Source organism: Rattus rattus, chromosome 14 (assembly GCF_011064425.1).
Source record: "Rattus rattus isolate New Zealand chromosome 14, Rrattus_CSIRO_v1, whole genome shotgun sequence".
NCBI classification, from domain to species: Eukaryota; Metazoa; Chordata; class Mammalia; order Rodentia; family Muridae; genus Rattus; species Rattus rattus.
This window is the reverse complement of record NC_046167.1, coordinates 26,412,056-26,435,572: the sequence shown is the minus strand read 5'-3', so window position 1 is coordinate 26,435,572 and position 23,517 is coordinate 26,412,056. Positions and strand designations below refer to the sequence as shown.

At 36.9% G+C, this 23,517-nt stretch overlaps 1 protein-coding gene across 1 annotated transcript in view; it reads right to left on the bottom strand.

Annotated features, from left to right (window-relative positions):
- LOC116883975 (ankyrin repeat domain-containing protein 26-like) overlaps positions 1–23,517 on the bottom strand; it is a 199,246-nt gene that overhangs the window by 58,938 nt on the left and 116,791 nt on the right. The window contains exon 33 of the mRNA XM_032885209.1: positions 3,372–3,450. Within this exon, the coding sequence (XP_032741100.1) occupies positions 3,372–3,450 (79 nt within the window). The remainder of the gene's footprint in view (positions 1–3,371; positions 3,451–23,517) is intronic.

Below are 23,517 nucleotides of genomic sequence, written 5' to 3'. Positions count from 1 at the left end.
GAAACATCTCTCATCTCTCATTGGGTGTTTTCTTTCAGGAAGCCTTAGTTATCCTGAAAGACCTGACCTCATCTACAAATAGTTTCTATCACTAATCATCTTCATGTATATTGAATCTCCTTTTTCAATCCTGCTTACTATTAAACTCTCCAGGTCATTAAGCACATGTTTTATTTTAAGCCTTCATTATTCTTCACTTCTTGAAAGCAATCATGAACAATGATCAACCTCACACCTTGCTCTTCAAGCAAACCTGCCTTTCAAACCAGCGACTTCCGATGCTTACTTCTGTCCTGTCCACTTTTGTTCACATGAAAGGTCTCTCAGAATTCTTTTGTCTTAAATACTTTAACTCAGTGCACCTACTTCTTAACTCAGGTCACTTAAAAATCTATGTCTTCCTTATCATTCAGTTCTTGCAGACAATGCTTTGAGAGAATTGCTTCTGAACATAAACAGAAACTTTAGATTTTTTTTTTTTTGCAATGTCAATCCTGGTTTTCAACTTGACTAGTTGGGAAAGGGAACTTTCAGCTGATGAATTGCCTCCATCTGACTGGCCTACGTCATGTCTGGGGGACATTTTCTTGATTGTTTATTGATGTACTATGGCCCAGTCTACTGTGACAGTACTATCCCTAAGCAGGCTTACTGGGGCTATAATAAAAGTAACAGAACATGAGCCTAGGAAGTAATAGGTACCCTTCTGTGGTCTCTTCTCCACTCCCTGCTTCCAAGGTCCTGCCTTTAGTTTCTATCCTAGCTGGTTTAGAATACAGGTTTCCTTAAAAAGTAGTCAGAGATGGACTAGACGTAGTTGGACTATATATAACTTGTAAGCTGAAACAATACTCTCCTCTTCCATTTAGTTTGAATCATCCAAGGAACAGAAAGAAAATTAGAATGTGTGGATATTTATATTTGTAGGGAAGGAATTATCCCCTCAAGATATTTTACACTAATCCATTCTCACTCCACTCCTTGTACTTGGTCACCCACCCTGCCCATTCTCTTCACATCTCCTCTCCTACCCTGGGCAGCAGAGGAAGTTCTAGGACATGCTAGTGATCAGAGTCACTGGACTCTGTGGGGGTTACTCTAGCTAAGGCTCCTAGCAATGGGGAATATAGAATCAAACTGGCCACCTCCTGGTTCAGGTAGGACTCCCAGTGCAGGGATAAAGACAAGAACCCACACACAACCTTCTCTGAAAATGTGTCCTGCCTAGAAGATGTACAGGGAGAAATATGGGGCAGAGAAAGAGCAAATGGCCAACCAATGACTGTCCCAAATATAGAGCCATTCCATGGGCAAAAACTAACCCCTGAGCTTAATAATGATACACTTCTATGCTTGTCATCAGGAACCTAGCATAACTGTCCTCTGAAAGGCTTAGCCCAGCTGCTGACTGAAACAGATGCAGAGATACACAGCCAAATATTAGATGGAGCTCTAGGAGCCATATGGAAGAGTTTGAAGAAGGACTGAGAGGATCCGAGAAAGACAAGAACTCCAGAGGAAGCCCAACAGAGTCATCTAATGGTACCCTTGGATTCTCCCAGAGCCTGGATTACCAAAAAAAAGAGTGAGTACAGGATTGACCTAAACTCCTTGCATATATGATGTATATGAGCAGCTTGGTCTTCATGTGGATTCTAAAACAATTGTAGCAGGGGCTGTCCTTGAGTCAGTTGCCTGCCTGAGATCCTGTTCCCAAAATGATCTACCTTGTCTGGACTCAGTCAGAAAGGATATTTCTAGGCCTCAAGGACATGTTTAGGGAGATGATGGAGGTGCTAGCATCCAGAGGAAATGTGGGAGGATCTCTGAGGGAGTACTTGGAGGAAAGGGGGAAATGATATTGAGATATAGTGTGAATAAATTAATTTAATAGAAAAGTCCCTTCTCATTTATATATTATTATGTTAATATCAAGATTTTCTTAATCATTGACATCTTTTTGTGGTATTGATTTCTATTTTTGAAAATCTTTCAAAATACATGCAACATACTTGTAGAAATATAATTGTTGAGATCTTAATAAATTTATGTCTGACAGTTTCATAAAAAGTGACTCCAGTCATTCTGTTACAAGAATATTTATCAACATATCATTATTTCAGATATATGGAAAGCATATTAATATTAATACAATGAGGGTGATTTTCTTTGAAATCTAAGAAAAAAACTTGTAGAAAGAATTTAATCCATCAGCATGGCTATTCTGGCTAGAATTCATACATGACTTTAGTCCTCACTTATATTCCCAAACAATAAAAGTCAAGGTAGTTTGTAGAAAGAAGCACCCATGTTTGAAAGTGATATCGAATTGAGTGGCAAACAGAGTAACAAATCAGAGAAAGCTTTGGCAGAATAGGATCTGCCCAACTCTCATGAGAAGAGAGAAGAAATGGAAGCTAATTAAGGGAGCAGTAGAAGGAATGCAAGTAAGAGAAGGCAGCTTTTTTAGGAGAGTTCTACAAAGACAGGTTGAAGAGAGAATAATATGGACACAGGTGAAGACAAAACAAGCCAGAAAATGAGATGGAGCCGGAAGTATTAACCGATTGCTAGAGTTAGATTGAAGCCAAGAGAAATGCCAGGTTGAACCAGTCATTTTGAAGAGGAGTTGGAGACATAACTGAGTGGAAGCAGCCACTATGAGTCTAGCTAACAAGAATGAGTGAGGTTATTCACAGTATGTCTCAGAACCTGAAAACAAAAACATTCTAGGCCTACATTAGAATGGAGAGAGGCTAGAAGCTTCCAGGACTAGGCAATAAGCCTCCAAGATGGCAATTAGAGACACAAATAAAAACTACTTTTATAAAAATTTTCAATATCTCTTCATCCATTGCAAAGATCAGCAGTTAAAAAATGTCTACTACCTCTGAAAGCTGTATCTGTCTAATGTAACGTCAGGAGCTGATCTACTGTGGCTTATGGACACCAGTGGTAAGAATGACTACAGCACCGTTCCAACTCCATGTTTACAATGAAATCCTCTAATCTCAATTTCTATGAAAGAAACTGAATGAAAGTGAAATCTGTAAAGTTTGGTGAATAGTTACTTCGTTTTTGTTACCCAGGCTCATGAGGCAAGAAAAGTGTTTTGAGACATTATTCAACAGCAAATCTTACTAAGAAATCATCCTTTCTGCGGATTGAGAAGACTTCTCTATGAAGTCAGTGGAACACGCACTGCCATTCTCAAGTAGAAGCAGCACAAATGTATCAAATACATTTTTAATTTGTCATCAGCAAAATAAGTCATATTACCTAAAATACTGTCATTACTACTGTCAAAGATAAGTCCCTTTACAGTAGCACAGAAATGATTAATATTAACAAATGTGCAAATGTATACTTACTGAATCTTTCAGAAGTTCTTCATCTTTCCCTGTATTCTGTCTTACTCTATTTCTTAAACTTGAATTTTCCTGTTCAAGCCTAAAAGACACATTTAAAAGAAATTATTATTATGAAAAATTTTAAGTATCACATGGTTTCAGAACAAATATTTAAAGGACTAGTCACATAAATTCTGTGTATTTAAAAAACATATGGTACAGAAACTCTTTTCTCTAGGGGCATTTTATGGAAATCATGCAAAATGAGTAGGTCATATGAATAATAATGTATTTTACCTCTTTTGTCCTTATGATGCTCTTTATAAAGCCCAGACTATATGATGCACATACATTTCAATTCGATTCCATTCACAATGCTAATTTTATCTCATTTAACTTACAGAAGGAATTTTCACTATTTTCACAATACGTACTTATAAATCCATAAACTTACCTGATGTTTATTTTATAAATATGCTGTTCCACTTGATTACCATAAATTTAAAATGATGATGCCTGAAAATATAGAGGCTCTGGGTGTTCTCTTGTGCAAAGGGGCTATAGAGAGAAATGTTTATCAGATTGGCCTCTGCTGCAATAAGAAGACCACATTCTCCTTGAACGCCCAAGAAAACATGGCCTCATCTATGAGACACTCGGTTTTCAAGCATGTACAGTGTTAAAGGTACAGAGGTGTTGGAACAATAGTCCAGTAAAAAGCCCACGAGACCAGGTTGTGCTTATCTGGTTAGGTTCCTCTCAGGGGTTCTCTGAAAGTGAGCGAAAATTTGCATGAGAGGTAATAGGGCATTGATAAACTATGACTGGGAGATACCTGCTGAGGAAACCTGCAGGCACTGAGCAAAATAGACTGAGAAGCAACACATGCCACAAATAGCCTAGCACTGAGACAGGCCTGTAAGTCAGATGCTGCCACTATGTGTATCATATATGGGATCTGAGACTACAAGATTTACTGTTGATTCTGCTGTGTCTCCGACTTGCTTAACATCTTTTCTTGTGGTTTTCAATTCCTGGACTTACAAGTTGGAATATTTATACTGTCTCTTATCTAGTAGAAGAACTCATCTTTTTTGTTTGACTGAGGCTTACAGCTAAGAATTTGATTGATTACAGAATAGATTTTGGATTTTAAAATAACATTATACCGTGTAATTTTTTCAAGTTGTTTGATAAACAGCACTACAAATAATAAATGAATTATATATTTCTAGATTTTAACAAACTGCCCTTTTATATTCTGTTGATGGAATTTTAATCAATACATATTTTGTTCAAACAACTTAAATATATTGATCGAATACTTTTTTAATAAAGGTTCTTTCTCTAACCAGATGATTTTATATTTAATAGATCAAAATCTAGCAGTCCAGCATAGAAAATGATGTTCATTGCAGCATAGAAATACTATTATTTTAAAGAATTATACTTGCTATTTCACAAATAATAAGAGTTCTAAAATCTCATTAACATTGTGGTTTGGAGAAGAATGTATGTTTTGAAATTGATCAAAAGTTTGAAAATTACCAGCCTGGGACAGGATCTTTCTGGTTCCCATCTGCACCTGGAGATGACCCTATGCCACAGCACATCATATCTAAATCCCACTCAGAGAGAGCTGATCTCCCAAGAGTGTTGACACACCTGAGAGCACTGGTGAAACCATGATTCAACTCAAATACCTGGCCCAAGAGGGACCTTCCTGGAGCTCTCAGAACACAGGAACCAAGGCACAGTCTGAAACAGGATCCTTCCAGTTTCCACCTGAGCCTAAGGCTGATCCTGTGCCACAGATTCAGCTGGGAGAGAGGCAGTCTCCCAAGAGTGCTGACACACAGGTTTATAGGTGGGTCAAGCCACTGTCAGAGACAGCAAGACCAGTTAACAGCAGAAATAACCAGATGGTAAGGGGCAAGTGTAAGAGACTATGCAACAGAAACTAAAGCCACTTGACATTATTATAACTCAGTTCTCCAACCACAGCAAGTCTTAGATACACCAACACAATGTAAAAGCAAGATTCTGATTTAAAATCACATCTCATGATGATGATAGAGGATTTGAAGAAGGCATAAATAACTTCCTTAAAGAAATACAGGAGAACAGTAGAAGCCCTTAAAGAGGAAACACAAAAATCCCTTAAAGAATTACAGGAAAACACAACCAAACAGGTAAAGGATTTGAACAAAACCTTCCAGGATCTAAAATTGCAGATAGAAATGATAAAGAAATCACAAAGAGAGAAAAAACCTAGGAGACCTTGGAGATAGAAAACCTAGGAAAGAGTTCAGGAGTCATAGACTCAAACATCACCAACAGAATACAAAAGATTGAAGAGAGAACCTCAGGGACAGAGGATACTATAGAAAACATTGACACAATAGTCAAAGAAATGGAAAAAAGCAAAAACATCCTAACCCAAAGCATCCAGGAAATCCAGGACACACTAAGACCAAAACAAAGTATAATTGGTATACAAGAGAATGAAGATTCCCAACTTAAAGGGCCAGTATATATATTCAAGAAAATTATAGAAGAATATATCCCTAAAGAAAGTCCCCAAAAAACCCCAAAGAGCCTACAGAACTCCAAATACATTGGACCAGAAAAGAAATAGTCACATAATAGTCAAAGCACCAAACACACAAAACAAACAAAGAATAAGAAAAGCAGGAAGGGAAAAAGGTCAAGTAACATATAATAGCAGATCTAACAGAATTACACCAGACTTCTCAACAGAGATTATGAAAGGTAGAAGATCCTGGGCAGATGTCATACAGTATTAACAGAACACATATGCCAGTCCAGGCTACTATACCCAGAAAAACTCTCAATTAACATATATGAAGAAAACAAGATATTCCATGACAAAAACAAATTTACACAATATCTTTCCACAAATTCAACCCAACGAAAAAATGATAGATGAAACACTCCAACACAAGGAGGGAAACTACACCCTAGAAAAAGCAAGAAAGTAATCATCTTTCAATTAATCCAAAAAAAGATAGCCACAGAAACATAATTCCACCTCTAACAACAAAAATTACAGGAAACAACAATCACTTATCATTAATAGCTCTTAACACCAATGGACTCAATTCCCCCAATAAAAAGACTAACAGACTGGACACACATAAAAAGGACCCAGCATCTCAGTGACTGAAACTTATCTTGGTGACAAAGACAGACACTACCATAGAGTAAAAGGTTAGAAAAACTTTTTTCCAGACAAATGGTCCCAAGAAATAAGCTGGAGTACCCATTCTGATATCAAATAAAATTGACTTTCAACCAAAAGTTATCGAAAAAGGTAAGGACACTCATACTTATCAAAGGAAAAAGCTACCAAGATGAACTCTCAATACTGAACATCTATGCTCCAAATGCAGAGGCACCCACATTCATAAAAAACACTTTACTAAAGCTCAAATCACACATTTTACCTCACCCAGTAAAAGTAGGGACTTCAACAACCCATTCTCGTCAAGGAACAGATCATGGAAACAGAAAATACACAGAGACACAGTGAAACTAACAGAAGTTATGAGCCAAATGAATTTAACAAGTATCTGAAGAATATTATTCCTAAAAGAATATAACTTCTTTTCAGTACCTCATGGTACCTTCTCCAAAACTGACAATAGAATCAGTCATAAAACAGGCCTCAACAGAAGCCTGAAGATTACAAGAAGACTGAAATAATCGCATGCATTCTATCAGATCACCATGGAAAAGGTGATAACAGAAACAACAAAATAAAACAACAAAAAAACCCCCAAAACAGAAAGCTCACATACACATGGATGCTGAACCTCACTCTACTCAATGATAACTTGACCAAGAAAGAAATAAAGAAATTAAAGACTTTTTAGAATTTAATGAAAATGTAAGACACGAAATACCCAAACTTATAGGACCCAAGGAAAACAGTGCTAAGAGGAAAGCACATAGCTCTGAGTGCCTCCAAAAAGAAACTAGAGAAAGCTTGACAGCACACTTGAAAGCTCTAGATCAAAAAGAAGCAAATGCACCCAAAAGGAGTAGACAGCAGGCAATAATCAAACTCAGGGCTGAAACCAACCATGTAGAAACAAAAAGAACTATACAAAGAATCAATAAAACTGGGAATTGGTTCTTTGAGAAAATCAACAAGATAGATAAACCCTTAGACAGACTAATCAGAAAGCAAAGAGTCATTATTCAAATTAGCAAAATCAGAAATGAAAAGGGAGACATAACAACAGAAACTGAGGAAATTCAAAAGATCATCAAATCCTACTGCAAAGACCTATACTCAACAAAACTGGAAAATCTGGAAGAAATGGACATCTAGACAAATACCATATACCAAAGTTAAATCAGGATCAGATAAACTATCTAAACAGTCCCATAGCCCCTAAAAAATGGAAGCAGTCATTAAAAATCTCCCTCCACCCAAAAAAAGCACAGAACCAGATGTGTTTAGTTCAGAATTCTATTAGACCTTCAAAGAAGACCTAATACCAATATTCTGCAAACTATTCCACAAAATAGAAACAGAAAGAACACTACCCAATTTGTTCTATGAAGCCACAGTTATGCTGATATCAAAGCCACACAGAGACCCAACTAAGAAAGAGAACTTCAGACCAATTTCCCTTATGAATATCAATGCCAAAAATATTCAATAATATTCTTGCAAACTGAATCCAAGAACCATCAAAACAATCTTCCAGTGTGATCAAGTAGGCTTCATCCTAGGGATGCAGGGAAGGTTCAATATAGGGAAATCAATCAAAGTATAGATTTCACCATGTAAACAAACTCTAAGGAAGAAAAAACCCCACAGGGTCATTTCATAAGATGCTAAAAAAGCATGTAACAAAATTCAACATCCCTTCCAAAGGTTTTGGAACGATCAGGAATACAAGGCCCATACAAACATAGTAAAAGCAATATACAGCAAACCAGTAGCCGACATCAAACTAAACTGAGAGAAACTTGCAGCAACTAAAATCAGGGACTAGACAAGGCTGCCTACTCTCTCCATATCTATTCAATATAGTACTTGAATTCTATCTAGAACAATTAGACAACAAAAGGAGGTCAAAAGAATATAAATTGAAAAGAAAGAAATCAAAATATCACTATTTGCAGATGATATGATAGTATAGTTAAGTGACCCCAAAAGTTCTATCCTACAGCTGATAAACAACTTCAGCAAAGTGCCTGGATATAAATTTAACTCAAAGAAATCAGTAGCTTTTCTCTACTCAAAGGATAATCAGTCTAAGGAAGAAATTAGGGAAATGACACACTTCACAATAGTCATAAATAATATAAAAAACCTAATTGTGACTTTAATCAAGCAAGTGAAAGATCTGTATGACAACTTCAAGTCCCTAAAGAAAGAAATTGAAGATCTCAGAAGATGGAAAGATCTTCCATGATCATGGATTGGCACAATAATACAGTAAAAATGTCCATTTTCCAGAAAGCAATCTACAGATTCAAAGCAATCCTCATCAAAATTCTAACTCAATTCTTCATAGAGCTAGAAAGATCAATTCTCAAAATCATTTGGAATAACAAAAAACTCAGGATAGCAAAAACTATTCTATACAATAAAAAAACTTCTGAGGACTCACCATCCCTGACATCAAGCTGTACTACAGAGCAGTTGTGATAAAAACTACATGGTATTGGTACAGAGATAGACAGGTAGATCAATGAAATAGAATTGAAGTCCCAGAAATGAAACCACACACCTATGTTTACTTGATCTTTTACAAAAGATCTAAAACCATCCAGTGGAGAAAAAGACAGCATTTTCAAAAAATCTTGCTTTTTCAACTAGCAGTCACCAGAGAAAGGACTGAGAAGGTGAAGATCCTGTAGGAACCCTGTAGGAAGATCAGCAATATCAATCAACCAGATGCTTCAGAGCTCTCGGGGACTAAACCACCAACGAAAGAATACACATGAAGGGACCCATGGCTCCAGCTACATATGTAGCAGAGGATGGCATTGTCTGGAATCAATAAGAGAATAGGTCCTTGTTCCTGTGAAGGCTCATTTCCCCAGTGTAGGGGAATGCCAGGGTTTTGAAGTGGGAGCGGGAGCATCTTCATAGAAGCAGAGGGAAGTTGGTAGCAGGGATGGGAAGGGGGCAAGTATAACATTTGAAATGTAAATATATAAAGTATCCAATAAAAATAAATTGATCCATTCTTATCTCCTTGTGCAAATTTCAAGTTTAAGTGGATCAAGGACATCCACATAAAACCAGATACACTGAATCTAATAGAAGAGAAAATGGAGAAAAACTTCGACCACATGGGCACAGGGGAAATTTTCCTGAACAGAACACCAATGGCTTATGCTCTAAGATCAAGAATTGGCCAAGGACCTCATAAAATTGAAAGCTTTTATAAGGCAAAAGATACTGTCAATAGGACAAAACAGCAACCAACAGATTGGGAAAAAGAATCTTTAACAATCCTATATCCGATAGAGGGTAACATCCAATATATATAAGGAATTGAAGAAAACAGAATCCAAAGAACCAAATCACCCTATTAAAAATGGGGAACAGAGCTAAACAGAGAATTCTCAACTGAGGAAACTCAAATGGCTGAGAAGTATCTAAAGAAAGGCTCAACATCCTTAGTCATCAGGGAAATGCAAATTAAAACAAGCCTGAAATTCCACCCCACACCAGTCAGAATGGCTAAGATCAAAAACTCAGGTGACAGTAAATATTTGTGAGGATGTGGAAAAATAGGAACACTCCTCCATTGCAGGTGGGGTTGCAAGCTGGTACAACTACTCTGGAAATTAGTCTGGAGGTTACTCAGAAAATTGGATATACCTGAGGACCCAGTTATACCATTCGTGGGCTTATACCCAAAGATGCTCCAACATGTAATAAGGACATGCATTTCACAATGTTCATAGCAGCCATATTAATAATAGCCAGAAACTAGAAACAACCCCGATGTCCCTCAGCAGAGGAATGGATACAGAGAATGTGGTACATTTACACAATGGTGTACTACTCAGTTATTTAAAAACAATGACTCCATGGAATTTACAAGCAAATAGATATACCTAGAAAATATCATCCTGAGTGAGGTAACTCAGTCACGAAAGAACACACAGGTATGTACATACTGATAAGTGGATTAGGCAGAGCTTGGAATGCCTATGATAAAGCTCATGGATCACATGAAGCTCAAGAGGAAGGGAGACCAAAGAAGGGTGAACAACATAATCAAGGTAAGTAGAAGGGTGTGAGGAACTTGGGAGGAAGAGAGGAGGGGGAGGGGAAGGGGAAAGGGGGCAGTATCAGGTGTGGGAGGAGACAGGGGAGGTATCCAGTGGATCAGGAAAGGTAAGAAACATATGTAGCAATGGGGGATGTGGAACTGGAGGTAAAAGTCAGAAAGTCCCAGAGGTCAGGAAAGCAAGAGGCTCCCAGATCCCCACAGTGATGACATTAGCTGAAATACTCCACAAAGAGGAGGGAAAACCTGTCAGGTTTTCAGAGGCTAGGCATTGCCCCCCTGGTTGGGGGATGAGGCCACCCACCCATCTCCAATATTTTAACCCAGTACTGCTCCTGTCTAAAGGAAATACATGGACAAAGAGTGGAGCAGAGACTAAAGGAATAGCCATCCAGGAACTGCCCAACCTAGGCATCTACCCCACATGCAGATACCAAACCAAGACATTATTGCTGATATGCATGCTGACAGGAGCCTGATACCTCCAGGACTGCAAGATCCCAACCAGTACAGATGCAGATGCTCAAATCCAACCATCAGACTGATCACAGGGACCCCAACAAGGAGTTAGGGAAGGACCAAAGGAGCTGAAATGGCCTTATCTGGTATCAATGGCATGGAAGGCCCTTGGTCCTGTGAAGGCTTGATCCCCTAGTGTAGAGGGATGCTAGGGCAGTGAGGCAAAAGTAGGTGCGTGGGTGGGGGAGTACTCTCATAGTAGCAGGGTAAGGGTGGATGGGATACAGGGCTGCAGAGGGGAAACTGGGAAAGGGTTTAACATTTGAAATGTAAATAAATCAAAAAATCCAATTTTTTTTAAAAAGGAAAATGACCATAATGACTGTGATTTATTATTGACATATATTTCATACTCCACAGGACTAAGCAGTTTTCTCAAGTAGACATAGTGGCACATAGTGGCTCCACCCCCACCTGTCAAGCTATGGGTAGTTGATAGCCACTAAGAGAGGGAGAGTGAGTTTACTTCAGGGACATGGAGTATGGTAGGTTGCCCATGCACCAGGAGACAGCACTCTGAAGAACTAATTGGACTCAGTGTGGAAGGAAGAGAAGGAGGTGAAAGAAGAACATGACACAGAAGAAGTAATAAAGTTTGAAAGGGGATCTAAGGTGAGATGTGAAAGTAGGTATGTTCAAAATGCAAAGAACTGCTTCAAGGGACAAATAATAAAAATCACAATTATAACAATTTATGCCAAAAATTCAAAAATTTTCTCTGCTGAAAAACTCTTCAATGATAAGTGACAAATGACAAAAATTCTAAATGGTATCATAAAACCTAAACTGGTCAAATGTGTCTCTAAAATTGGAATACCATACCTTATATTGGACAGTTCTCCCTGCAGTTTAGTCTTCAAAAGTTCTAGATCTAACTTTGCTTCTTTTGCTACTTCAAGGTCCTTTTTCAGCAAATTAACTTGATCTTTAATTTTTTTATTTTTCTCAGAAATCAGTTCAAATTTATAGTTTTGAAGTTCCATTGATCTTTTGTATGAGTGAATTGCATACCAGATTATAAGTAGGATGTCAGGATCTGTATAAAAGATAAATACTTTAGGTGATAAATCAATTCTCATTAAACACAGTTATCTTTAAATGTCATACTTCATTCCATAAAATCATATAATAATATAATTATGAATATATAATCAGTAAAAATATAAATATATTTTACAAGTGAAAGATAAATTCTATCTGGAAATTCCCATGACACATAGTAATTAAAATACTATACAGAACAAAGAAAGGATATTGAAAGCTACAATAGAAAAAGAGAAAGTCACAAAAAAAGAGTGGCCTAAGTAACACCTGATTTCTCAAGAAAAGTCTGAATGACGAAAGATCCTGGATGTTTGCTCTAAAAGCTCTGAAATATAACAGATATCAGCCCAGACTATTATATCCAGCAAAACTATTACATAATCAAGGGAAAATAAAAACGTTTCATACTAAAGACAAATTGAAATAATTTCTGCCCTCCAATCCAACTCTAAAGAAGATGAGGGAAAACTGTAATATAAATACAAGGTAACCTACACCCAAGAAGGCACAAAAAATTACTAATCCCAGATCAGTTAATTCAAAAGAGAAAAAATGTAACATCCACAAAATAAGAGGAATTACAAAACATTACCTAATAATAATTCTTAATATTAATGATATCAATAATGTCAATGCCTCAACCAAAGACGTAAAATAACAAATTAGATTTAAAGACAAACAAACAAACAATAAAACAGGATTCAAGACAAGGAGTGCTGACGCATGTCTTTTGTCACAGCACTTTATGGTAGAAGTAGGCAGATATCTGTAATTTTGAGACTGGTCTGTTTTACAGAATGAGTTTCAGGAGAGCCAGGGCTACACAGAGAAACACTGTCTCAGATGAGAAAACACGAAAGAAATAAAGAGGATTCATCATCGTTAAGCTGCTTCTAAGAAACATACCTCACCATAAAGTACTGAAAACACATTGGAATAAAAGAATGAGAAAATGTATTACAAGTAAACAATTCAAGAGCAGGCAGACAAAACTATTATAATATTTGACAAAATAGATATCAAATTAAAACTAATACTATAAGTGTAGCTTTCATACATCATCAAAAAAGCATCTCTTTATAGCACACAGGGACCCTCACAGAAAAGCATAACTGGACACAATGAATTAGATGAATTAACCCCAATTGAGATATCTACATCATAGCTCCTCCATTTATGATTTGGGGAACATCATGAAAGAAACATTAAACATCTTTCTCCTGAAAGATTGTAGGATCTAGAATATCAGGAAATCTGATGGAACACAGAGAAAAGTCCATTGTAGAAATGGTTTCATGAAAGAGATCTAAACAATATCACTATCAGTGGACATCCTACTGTAGGAAGCAAAAAAAATCTCATGGATAGGAGGATCTCTAGACAAGAAACTATAGGCAACTGATGACTACTGTGGGAGGGAGTGCTAGTTTCTCCAAGCAGTAACCCCCCCTTAATTGTTTGTCCAATATAAAATGGTCAGCCCTAAAAATATAAACACATAACAGAAATAACACATAACAGACTCAGATTATATTTATCTATTTGAACATGTGTGTTTGGTGTGTGTGAGTGTGTGTGTGTGTGTGTGTGTGTGTGTGTGTGTGTGTGTGTGTGTGTGTGTGTGTGTAAAACAATAATGACCAGAGAGAAGTAGGCTGTGGATTTAAGAAGAGATAGAAAAGGAGACAGGATCAGTTGGAGAGAGAAGGGGAAAAACGAAGGTGATAATGTAATTACATTTTAATTAATATCATAAAAGTTTACAGAACTACAAGAAGAGATAGGGAAACAGCACAAATTCATTAAAAGAGAAAAGTGTGTTGTAGAAATTATTTTGAGCCCCAGCCCACAGTTTCTATGCCATCTTTCATTATGAACTATCTGTAACCCTTACAATAAGCCTTAAGCAATATAAGAGCTAAGCAGTTGCCTACTCTCCATGTTGTTGGAATACACTTTCCTATTGATAACCCTGAGTTATCACTATTTATTAGCTATTTATTAGTTATTCATTATTTATTATATCTCATCTGGACTGCTCTGAACTACAATTGCATAGGCCACAGGGCCAAGTTTTTATGGCTCAGCTAACCTATGGCAGCTTCTCTCTCTCTTTCCTGCATGTTCTTCTTTTCCAACTGCTCAAACCCCAAGCTTGGGGAAACATAGCTCCACCTATGTCTCTTCTTCCCAGCTACTGGCTGTTGACATCTTGATTCATCAATCAGAAATAACTTAGGGTGGAGTCACTAGGGCTACATCTAGACTCCAAGTCTTGAGGGCCCACCCTTAACATTACAATAAGCTGTATAAGACAAACTTCAACAATTCCCCCCTTTAGTCTAGTAAATGGCTCTTTTCTCTCAGAAAGAAATTGAAAACAACTATAAAAATTATGTATAACAATATATATATTATGAGGTATATACATATTTCTAATATCCTGTCTATCATGTGGTAATTAAGATAAAGTATTTTATCTAACAATTTTGTATTTAAATTGTTTGATTTTAATTTGTATTCACATCAAAAATCATCTTTTTAAATCTAGAACATCGTCTTTAATGTTAAACAATGTAAGTTCAATTGTGGGACCATAGTTTGTCTTTAACTTCAGCAGAGACTGAAAAAGGAAATCTGTATCAATATATTTTGAGTATGTAGGAAAGTTGCTTCTAAAATTTAAACAGTTCAGAGACAGTGGACTATCTGGAGAATCCCAAATATTTCTTATAATGTTGAAGCATCTATTTTAGCCTTTTGACCCAGAATATCTGACAGACCTCAATGAAGTAGGAATTATGAAGGGCTAATTACTCTATTTTGGCAGAGCATAGCAGTTGACTATCTTGCATTTGTTCTTTAGGGAGAGCATTTTGGCGGTTGTTTTTTGCCCAGTGGGTAGCTTGCCACAAATGAAGCAACTCTATGTGGAGGCATTAGATGTTCAACACCTTTTTACTGGAATGGGAGTATTGTCAGGAACAGATTTATCTTGTAAGTAAAAGTTTTTTTCACAATGAAATGATTTTAAATGTCATATTTTGTGGGTCTCTGACTCTTTTGACAGTGAAACTAACAAAAGTTATGAACCAAGTGGATTAAACAGATACCTATAAAACATTTCATCCTAAAACAGTAGAATATACCTTCTTCTCAGGGCCTCATGGTACCTTCTCCAAAACTGACCACATAATCAGTCATAACATAGGCCTCTATAGATACAAGAAGATTGAAACAATCCCATGAATCCAATCGGATCACCATGGACAAAGTCTGGACTTCAACAACAACAACAACAACAACAACAACACATCAGAAAGCCCACATAAACATGGAAGCTGGACAGCGCTCTACTCAATGATTACTTGGTCAAAGAAGAAATAAGGAAACAAATAAATGACTTTTTAGAATTCAATGAAAATGAAGGCACAGCATACCCAAACTTATGGGACACAATGAAAGCAGTGCTAAAAGGAAAACTGATAGATCTAAGGGCCTTCAAAAAGAAACTGGAGAGAGCATACAATAGCAGCTTGAAAGCTCAAGAAAAAAAAAAGAAATAAAGACAACCAAGAAGAATAAATGGCAGGTACTAATCAATTATGGGCTGAAATCAACCAAATAGAAACAAAGATAGCTATACAAAGAATCAACAAAATTATCTGGATGAAACAGACGATTTTCTAGACAGATACCAGGTACCAAAGTTAAATCAGGATCAGATAAACTATCTAAACTGTCTCATAACCCCTAATAGAAGCAGTCATTAAAAGTCTCCCAATCAAATAAAAAGCCCAGGACTAGATGAGTTTAGTGCAGAATTCTATCAGACCTTCAAAGATCTAATACCAATATTCTTCAAACTATTCCACAAAATAGAAATGGAAGGAACATTACCCTATTCATTCTATAGACCCAAAATTACACTTATACCTAAACCACACAAAGACCCAACAAAGAGAGAGAACTTTTACCCTTTTGAATATCTATGCAAAAATACTCTGTAAAATTCCTCAAAAACCCAATCCAAGATCACCCATATCACAGTGATCACAAACCATGATTAAAGAGAATTCATCTCAGGGATGGTTCAATATAAGGAAATGCATAAACATAATCCACTATATAAACAAACTCAAAGAAAAAAACCACATGATCATTTCACTAGATGCTGAGAAACATTTGACAAAATTCAATACCCTTTTATGATAAAAGTCTTAGAAAGATCCAGAAACCAAGGCCCATATCTAAACATAGTAAAAATATATACAGCAAATGAGTAGCCAACATGAAAATAAATGGAGAGAAACTTGAAGCAATCCCACTAAAATCATGGACTTGACAAGACTTCTGACTCTCTTCCTACTCTCCAATATAGCATTCCAATCCTAGCCAAAGCAACTAGACAACAAAAGGAAATCAAAAAGATAATAATTGGAAAGTAAGAATTCTAAATATCACTCTTTGCAAATGATAGTATACTTAAGTGACTAAGGAATATCCACTGGATGAGAAGCACCTAAAGAAATGTTCAACATCCTTAGTGATCTAAGAAAATCAAATCAAAACAACTCTGAGATGCTACCTCACACCAGTCTAAATGGCTAAGATCAAAAATTCAGGTAACAGTAGATGCTGGCAGGGATGTGGAGAAAGAGGAACACTCCTCCATTGTTAGTGGGATTGCGAGCTGGTACAATCAGTCTAGAAATCAGTCTGGTGGTGCCTCAGAAAACTGGACATAGTACTACCTAAGGACCCGGCTATACCACTCCTGGGCATATACCCAAAAGATGCTCCAACATATAACAAGGATACATGCTCCCTTACATTCATAGCAATCTTATTTATAATAGCTAGAAGCTGTAAACAACCCAGAAATAATTTAACAGAGAATGAATACAGACAATATGGTCTATTCATATAATGGAGTACTAGTCAGTGATTAAAAACAATAACTTCATGACATTCTGAGGCAAATGATAGAACTAGAAAGTATCATCCTGAGTGAGGTAACCCAGTCACAAAAGAACACATATGGTTTGCACTCACTGATAAATGGATGTTAGCCCCAAAGCTTAGAATACCCAAGATACAATCTATAGACCACATGAAGCTCAAGAAGAAGGAAGACCAAAGTGGGGATGCTCAGTCCTTCTTAAAAGGGGGAACAAAATACTCATGTAAGGGACTTCAGGAATGATAGAGATGGTCAGGAATTTGAACAGATGTGTGTAGCCATGGGGGGGGTGAGGAACTGGGGGGAAGCCACCTGCAAGTCCCAGATGCCAGGAAACCAAGAGACTCCCAGGACCCTGCAGGAATGAGATTAGCTGAAATGCCCAACAAAGGGGAGGGAGAACCTATAGACGTTATATCCAGATATTAGGCAAGGCCTGTGGTTAGGAGATGAGGCAATACACTCATCTCCAAATTTTTAACCCAGAATTGCTTCTGTCTAAAGGAAACATGGGGACCAAGTGTGGAGCAGAGACTGAAGTAAAGGCCATTCAAAGACTGTCTCACCTAGGGATCCATCCCATATATAGACACTAAACCCAGATATTATTGCTGATGCCAAGAACTGCTTGCTGACAGGAGCCAGATATAGCTATCTCCGGAGAAGTTTGCCAGAGTCTGACAAATACAGAGGTGGATGCTCTCAGTTAACCATTGAACAGAGCATGGCAACCCCAATGGAGGATTTAGAGAAAGGATTAAAGGAGCCGATAGGTTTGAAATCTCATAGGAATAACAACAATATCAATCAACCAGAACCACCAGAGCTCTCTCTACCAACAAAAGAGTACTCACAGAGCAACCCATGGCTCTAGCTGCATATGTAACAGAGGATGGTCTTGTTGGGAATCAATGGGAGGAGAGGCCCTAGGTCCTGTTGAGGTTTGATGCCCAGGGGAATGCCAGGGTAGGGAGGCAGGAGGGAGTTGGTGGGTAGGTGGGGGATCACCCTCACAGAAGCAAGGTAACAGGTGATAGGGTGTTTCCAGAGTGAAAATCAGGAAAGGGGATAACGTTTGAAATTTAAATAAATAAAATATTCAATAAAAAAGAAAGGACTGGGTCTAAGCCTTGTATTTTTTAAATGGGTCATATAGGCACATTGCCTAAGAGGAACAAAATTAATTTTAACTTTTAAATTGATTATAGAGATTTATACCAATGAAAACCTTAAACCTGTATCAATATATAAATTTTGTATCAATGTAAGAAAAAAATTACTTCCATTTTGCATTAAAATGTGAAGATTTTTACCAACATAAGATTATAACTATAAAATGTTTTGTTTTAGAGTAAATTTAACAGTCTATCCCTGTTTTTCTAATTTATATATTACTATATCTCCTTATCTCTGTTCAACCCCCTGTCCTTTACCTAAAAAAGTTAGGATAGATAAGAGAAAAGGAAAAATTTAGAAATTCCTGAGTCTAAGCTCTCTATTTAGTATCCTCCATCGAGAACTATAATTATTGGTAAATTATCTCTTAAAATTACAATATATCTATAATTTATAAAATGGCCAACCCATCTACCCCACCTTAAGGAATTGGGAAGATGGTTTTATAATTTTGTCCTGTTGAATTTGGGTGAAGAGTTTCTTTTTTTTAGGGGCCCAAAATGAAATAGGAGAAATAGTTAAGTCAAAATAGAGTTCTTTGGTATTATTTGTTTTCTGGTTTTTATGTGTTGAGAAACTTCAGGGTTTAGAGTCCTGGTTGGAATTGTCTGAAAGGTTATTGGGAATTAATAGCCCTTTTTGAAGTCATGTTTAAAGTAAGACTTTGGAATCAACATCAGTTGAGGCAGGATCAGGCAGGGAGCTAGAATTGCAGATCATTATAGTATCTCCAAGGGTAAATTTTATCATAGCTGTCCTCTTAGTGTTTTATTTTGTAATATATGAATCTTATAGCCACTACAAATATATTCTATAAAGATATTTGTATGAAATGGATAAGGTGCATAAATCAAATAAGGATGAAATGTTTGTTCTTTGTTGGAGTGGGTAAAAGACAACTGTCTTTTAAGTAGTTAGTTTGATCAATAACCAAACTATAATAAATCTTTATTTACACCACATAGAAGGACAGGATGATAAATTTTGAGGAATCTGTAGCCAATAAGATATATAGGCTATATATAGCTGAAGTTTTGGCTAGAGACATTTTTATGTCTAGTTTTACAGCTGTTCCCATGTAGAGAGATCAGCGAATCATGTTATTGGTCCTGTTTGGTCCTTTTGATTTTTTTCATGTCTATAACCAAAATGTTTAGACGGTCTTCCTCTATCATGTCTCATCAGTATTGTTTTGGAAGGAGTCCAAAGTCATTTTTTTCTTTCTTCTTAACATAAATATGGAGTCTCTCCCAAATAGTATGTCCTTGGTTCAGGAACTCCAAGTCATCGAAAGTATAGATTGATTTAGTTCACCAGTCTTTTTTCCTTTAGGCCTGCTCTATTTTGACCTCTCTCCTAGAGGATTTGTAATACCATTATAGCCATCGAACTGAACCCATCTTTATTTGGATAATTAAAACAAGTATTGTCATTTATTGAGCTATGCCTTCTCTATGTAGTGTGAGGTGACCCAGATTTGTTTATCCAGGCTCACTCCAGACAACAAAACTAATTATGTCCATGTCTTTGTCTTCTTCACATTGAGATCAAGGCCTGGATTTATTTATTCATCTATGTATGTTTAAAAGCATTTAAAGCAATTTCCATTTATGTCTCCCTTCTATCCTTTAAAAAATTAAGTGACTTTTTTTTATTTTTCTCTATGAAAACTAATATCAAACTTATAAAAGGATATATAATTATATCCTTTTTCTCTTTATAGAAGTTGAATTAATATTGTTTTCCATATATTTAAGTTCAATTAAATTCTCTTTTATTCTTAGACCAACATGTGTGTCACATACTAGTGTAAGCAGTCCCCACTGTTCATGCAGAACCCATGTTCAAAGAACCATGTTGTTTATGATAGTGCTGACTTCTTAAATTTCCATTGATTTTTAATTCTGATTTTGATTTTTGGAGGCATGTAGCCTTGTTCTTTGCCCTCTGGGAAGCCTGCTTTTATTTCCCAGTAGGGGGCTTCCAGCACCTCTGAGGCAGCCCAGAAGCATCTGAGAAGACTCCAGGCTGGAGCTAGACCTCATCCCCTAGCCTGCCCAACTAGTCCACCCATGCCATGAACCTCAGAATTGTGCATTCAAATTTAGCAAATATTTTGTCATAATATTAAACCTGAGCAGATTGGGGGAAAAAACACGCAGCTCTGCTAAGAAACCAATTCTCTTTAGTATGTATTTTGTCCCAGCATTGAACCTATGGGGTTTGAGGAAAAAAAAAACGCATGTCTGCTTAAAAAAAATTCCTGCCTCTGAACGTTAAAGGAACAACATGTGTTTTCCATTCAATAATCTTAAATTAATTTTTGAAAAGTGAGTTTTTGCCCGACATTGGCACCATATTTGTTGAAATTACTTTAATCCTGGCCTGGGATTTCCACTCTGCCTTTGGTTATTTTGAGTTCCAAGATAAAAAACATACACAACCTTTATATTTATAATAAGCCTTAAACAACATAGGAGCTGAGCAGCTGCCTACCCTCCATGCTGTTCAAATCTACTTTCTTATCAATAATCCCAAGTTATTACTTACTACTTACTATGTTTCATCTGGGCTGCTCTTAACTCTAATTGGCTAGTCCACAGGGCCATATTTTTATGGCTCAGCCAACCCATGACAACTTTATTTTCCTCTTGCACCTTCCTCATCTCTTCTTCCTCCAACCTCAAGCTCTGGAAACCCAGGACCCATCTATGTCACTTCTGTCCAGATATTGGCTATTGACATCTTGATTCACCAGTCAAAGGTAGGCAAGCTCACAGGAGACATATATAGGTTACAGGACTTGGAGGCTCCCACTTTGCATTACAATAGACAATAAAAGACAAACCCTCAGCAAAAATCCACTGGAGGATATTGTAATTCTAACACATGTGCACCCAACTACATAAAGGAAATGCTACTGCATCTAAAATCATATATTAACTCTAACACAATGATAGTGGGTTATTTCAATACTCTACCTTTACCAATAGACACACTCTAGAAACAAAAACTACACAGATAAACTCTGGAGTTAGATGACAGTATACATAAGCAGTCCTTGCAGACATCTACAGAAAACATTCCACCCAAACATTAAAGAATACACTTTCTTCTCATCAGCCTATGGAACTTTCTCCAAAGTGAATTACATATTATTACACAGAGCAATTTTCCTAAGTTGAATATTGAAATAACACCCATCTGCCCTCTCTGAAGACCATGGATTAAAACTGGATATCAACAATAATAAAAACTTAAGGCTGACTGGATACTGGGATAGGACAGAAATCAAGAACAAATAATATACTGAGTGAAGGGACCTAGACAGAAAAGTAAAAATCACCATGTCCTCTCTTACTGGCATTTCCTGGCTCAGGGCCTTCGATCAGGGCACATTCAATGAAATAAGACCAGAGTCACAAAGTAGAGAGGGACCATAGGGCTAAGGAGGTTTAACAAGTTCTGGAGAAGAGGATAATAGCATGTGGTTGCTATGAAAAAAGATTTGAAAAATACATGGGGTTACTTTATGGAGTCAGGAGCAAAGTAACACACAGACAAAAGGAAGGAAAGACAGATAATGCTAAGTTTGAAACAGACAATATGAAACATTTTATGTTTACTTTAAAATACATGTATAATCTATACATATATGCATATGTGTGTATGGCTAACATATGTGTATATATAACTATATGTATATACAAAAATATTATATATATATGAAATTGTGTCACATAGAATGATAAGGACACCCATAGATAAACAAATATATAACAAATAGTGGTGGACATGATAAATATCCCTTCCAGTTGATACTCACAACTGTACAAGAGACTCTGAAAACATTATAGCCTATTACTCTTGACTTGCTTTCCTCCCAGAAAATGAAGATGAGACCCTAGTGAAGACTCCGATACTATGAGGAGAAATTGAGGAAGAACTGACCCCAAAGTCTCCTTCTTAAGGACTAGGTCTCACAACTATCTGAAGTTGACACATAAGCTACAGAGTGACAAAAAGAAATCAATAGTCCTACCTAGCTGTAAAGCCTGTGGAACTAACCTGGCAAGATATCCCCAATGCCACAATAATAGCACTTTTATCTAGGAAGTACAAAGATCTGTGGGCTTGGATTCTGCCTTCTCATAAAGATGGAATTCATGACTAGAAATATAAATATGGCCAACCACCCATACAGGTTGATTGGTAATAGTCCTTTACAGGAGAATGTACTATTGCCTTTTCCCTAAAGCCTTATACCCTTATTGTATTCTAAATACCTGCCCCTTTCCCACTGATCAGTGTAGCTATAACCCCTCATTAGAGAAGCTTATTTGCAACACATAACAACTGCACAGCATTTACATCCTCAACTCGTGAAAATATGGAGAATAAGTGAGGGTCAGGCACACATTCCCAATTGACCTATCTACAATGTTCCTGAGAAATTGCAGAAAGGAGAAGCATGATGCTTGTAAGAGCCATATAGTCAGGAGATCAGCCACTAGGTATTATTGTCTTTAAGACAACACAGGGAAGTGGCCCCCATGAAACCTCAATAGTACAGTTGCCAAAACAAGGCAAGCAAAATGACAGCATTCGTTGAAAGCTCACTACACCTCTCCCCTAAATGAAGGACTACAGGTTATCAGTAACTGCTGAGAGAAGGGGAATCAGTTTCTCTAGAGACAAGTCTCCTTATAATGTATTCAATATAAAGTTAGTTGTCAGTTTTATACAAATGAGCATACAAGCAACTCTAAATGGACTCTGAATAAAGTATGTGTTTGGGGGGGATGAATGGTAATAAAGAAGGGAATGTTGGAATTCAAGTGCTTATGGAGGACACCAATCGCATGGGAGGGTTGGGGGCCAGGGGACAGCATTAAATGATGTACTACAGTACTTGTGAATGAAATTTTCATAAGAAAATTTTAATAATGGCTCTAAAGTAATAATGGCTTTCCAATAGTGAGTGGCATGGCAGGAGAAACAGGTGCAATGTAAACCTAGTTCTCAGACACAATGACAATACGATCTGGTATGAGCACAGGAAGCACCAAAGTGGATGAGGAGAGCAGCAGACCTGAACATGCACACTGAAGCTCAGATGGCTTGGTGACAGCTCCTGCTGAGATTAGTTCTCTCTCTTCTTTGATGTCAAGCACAT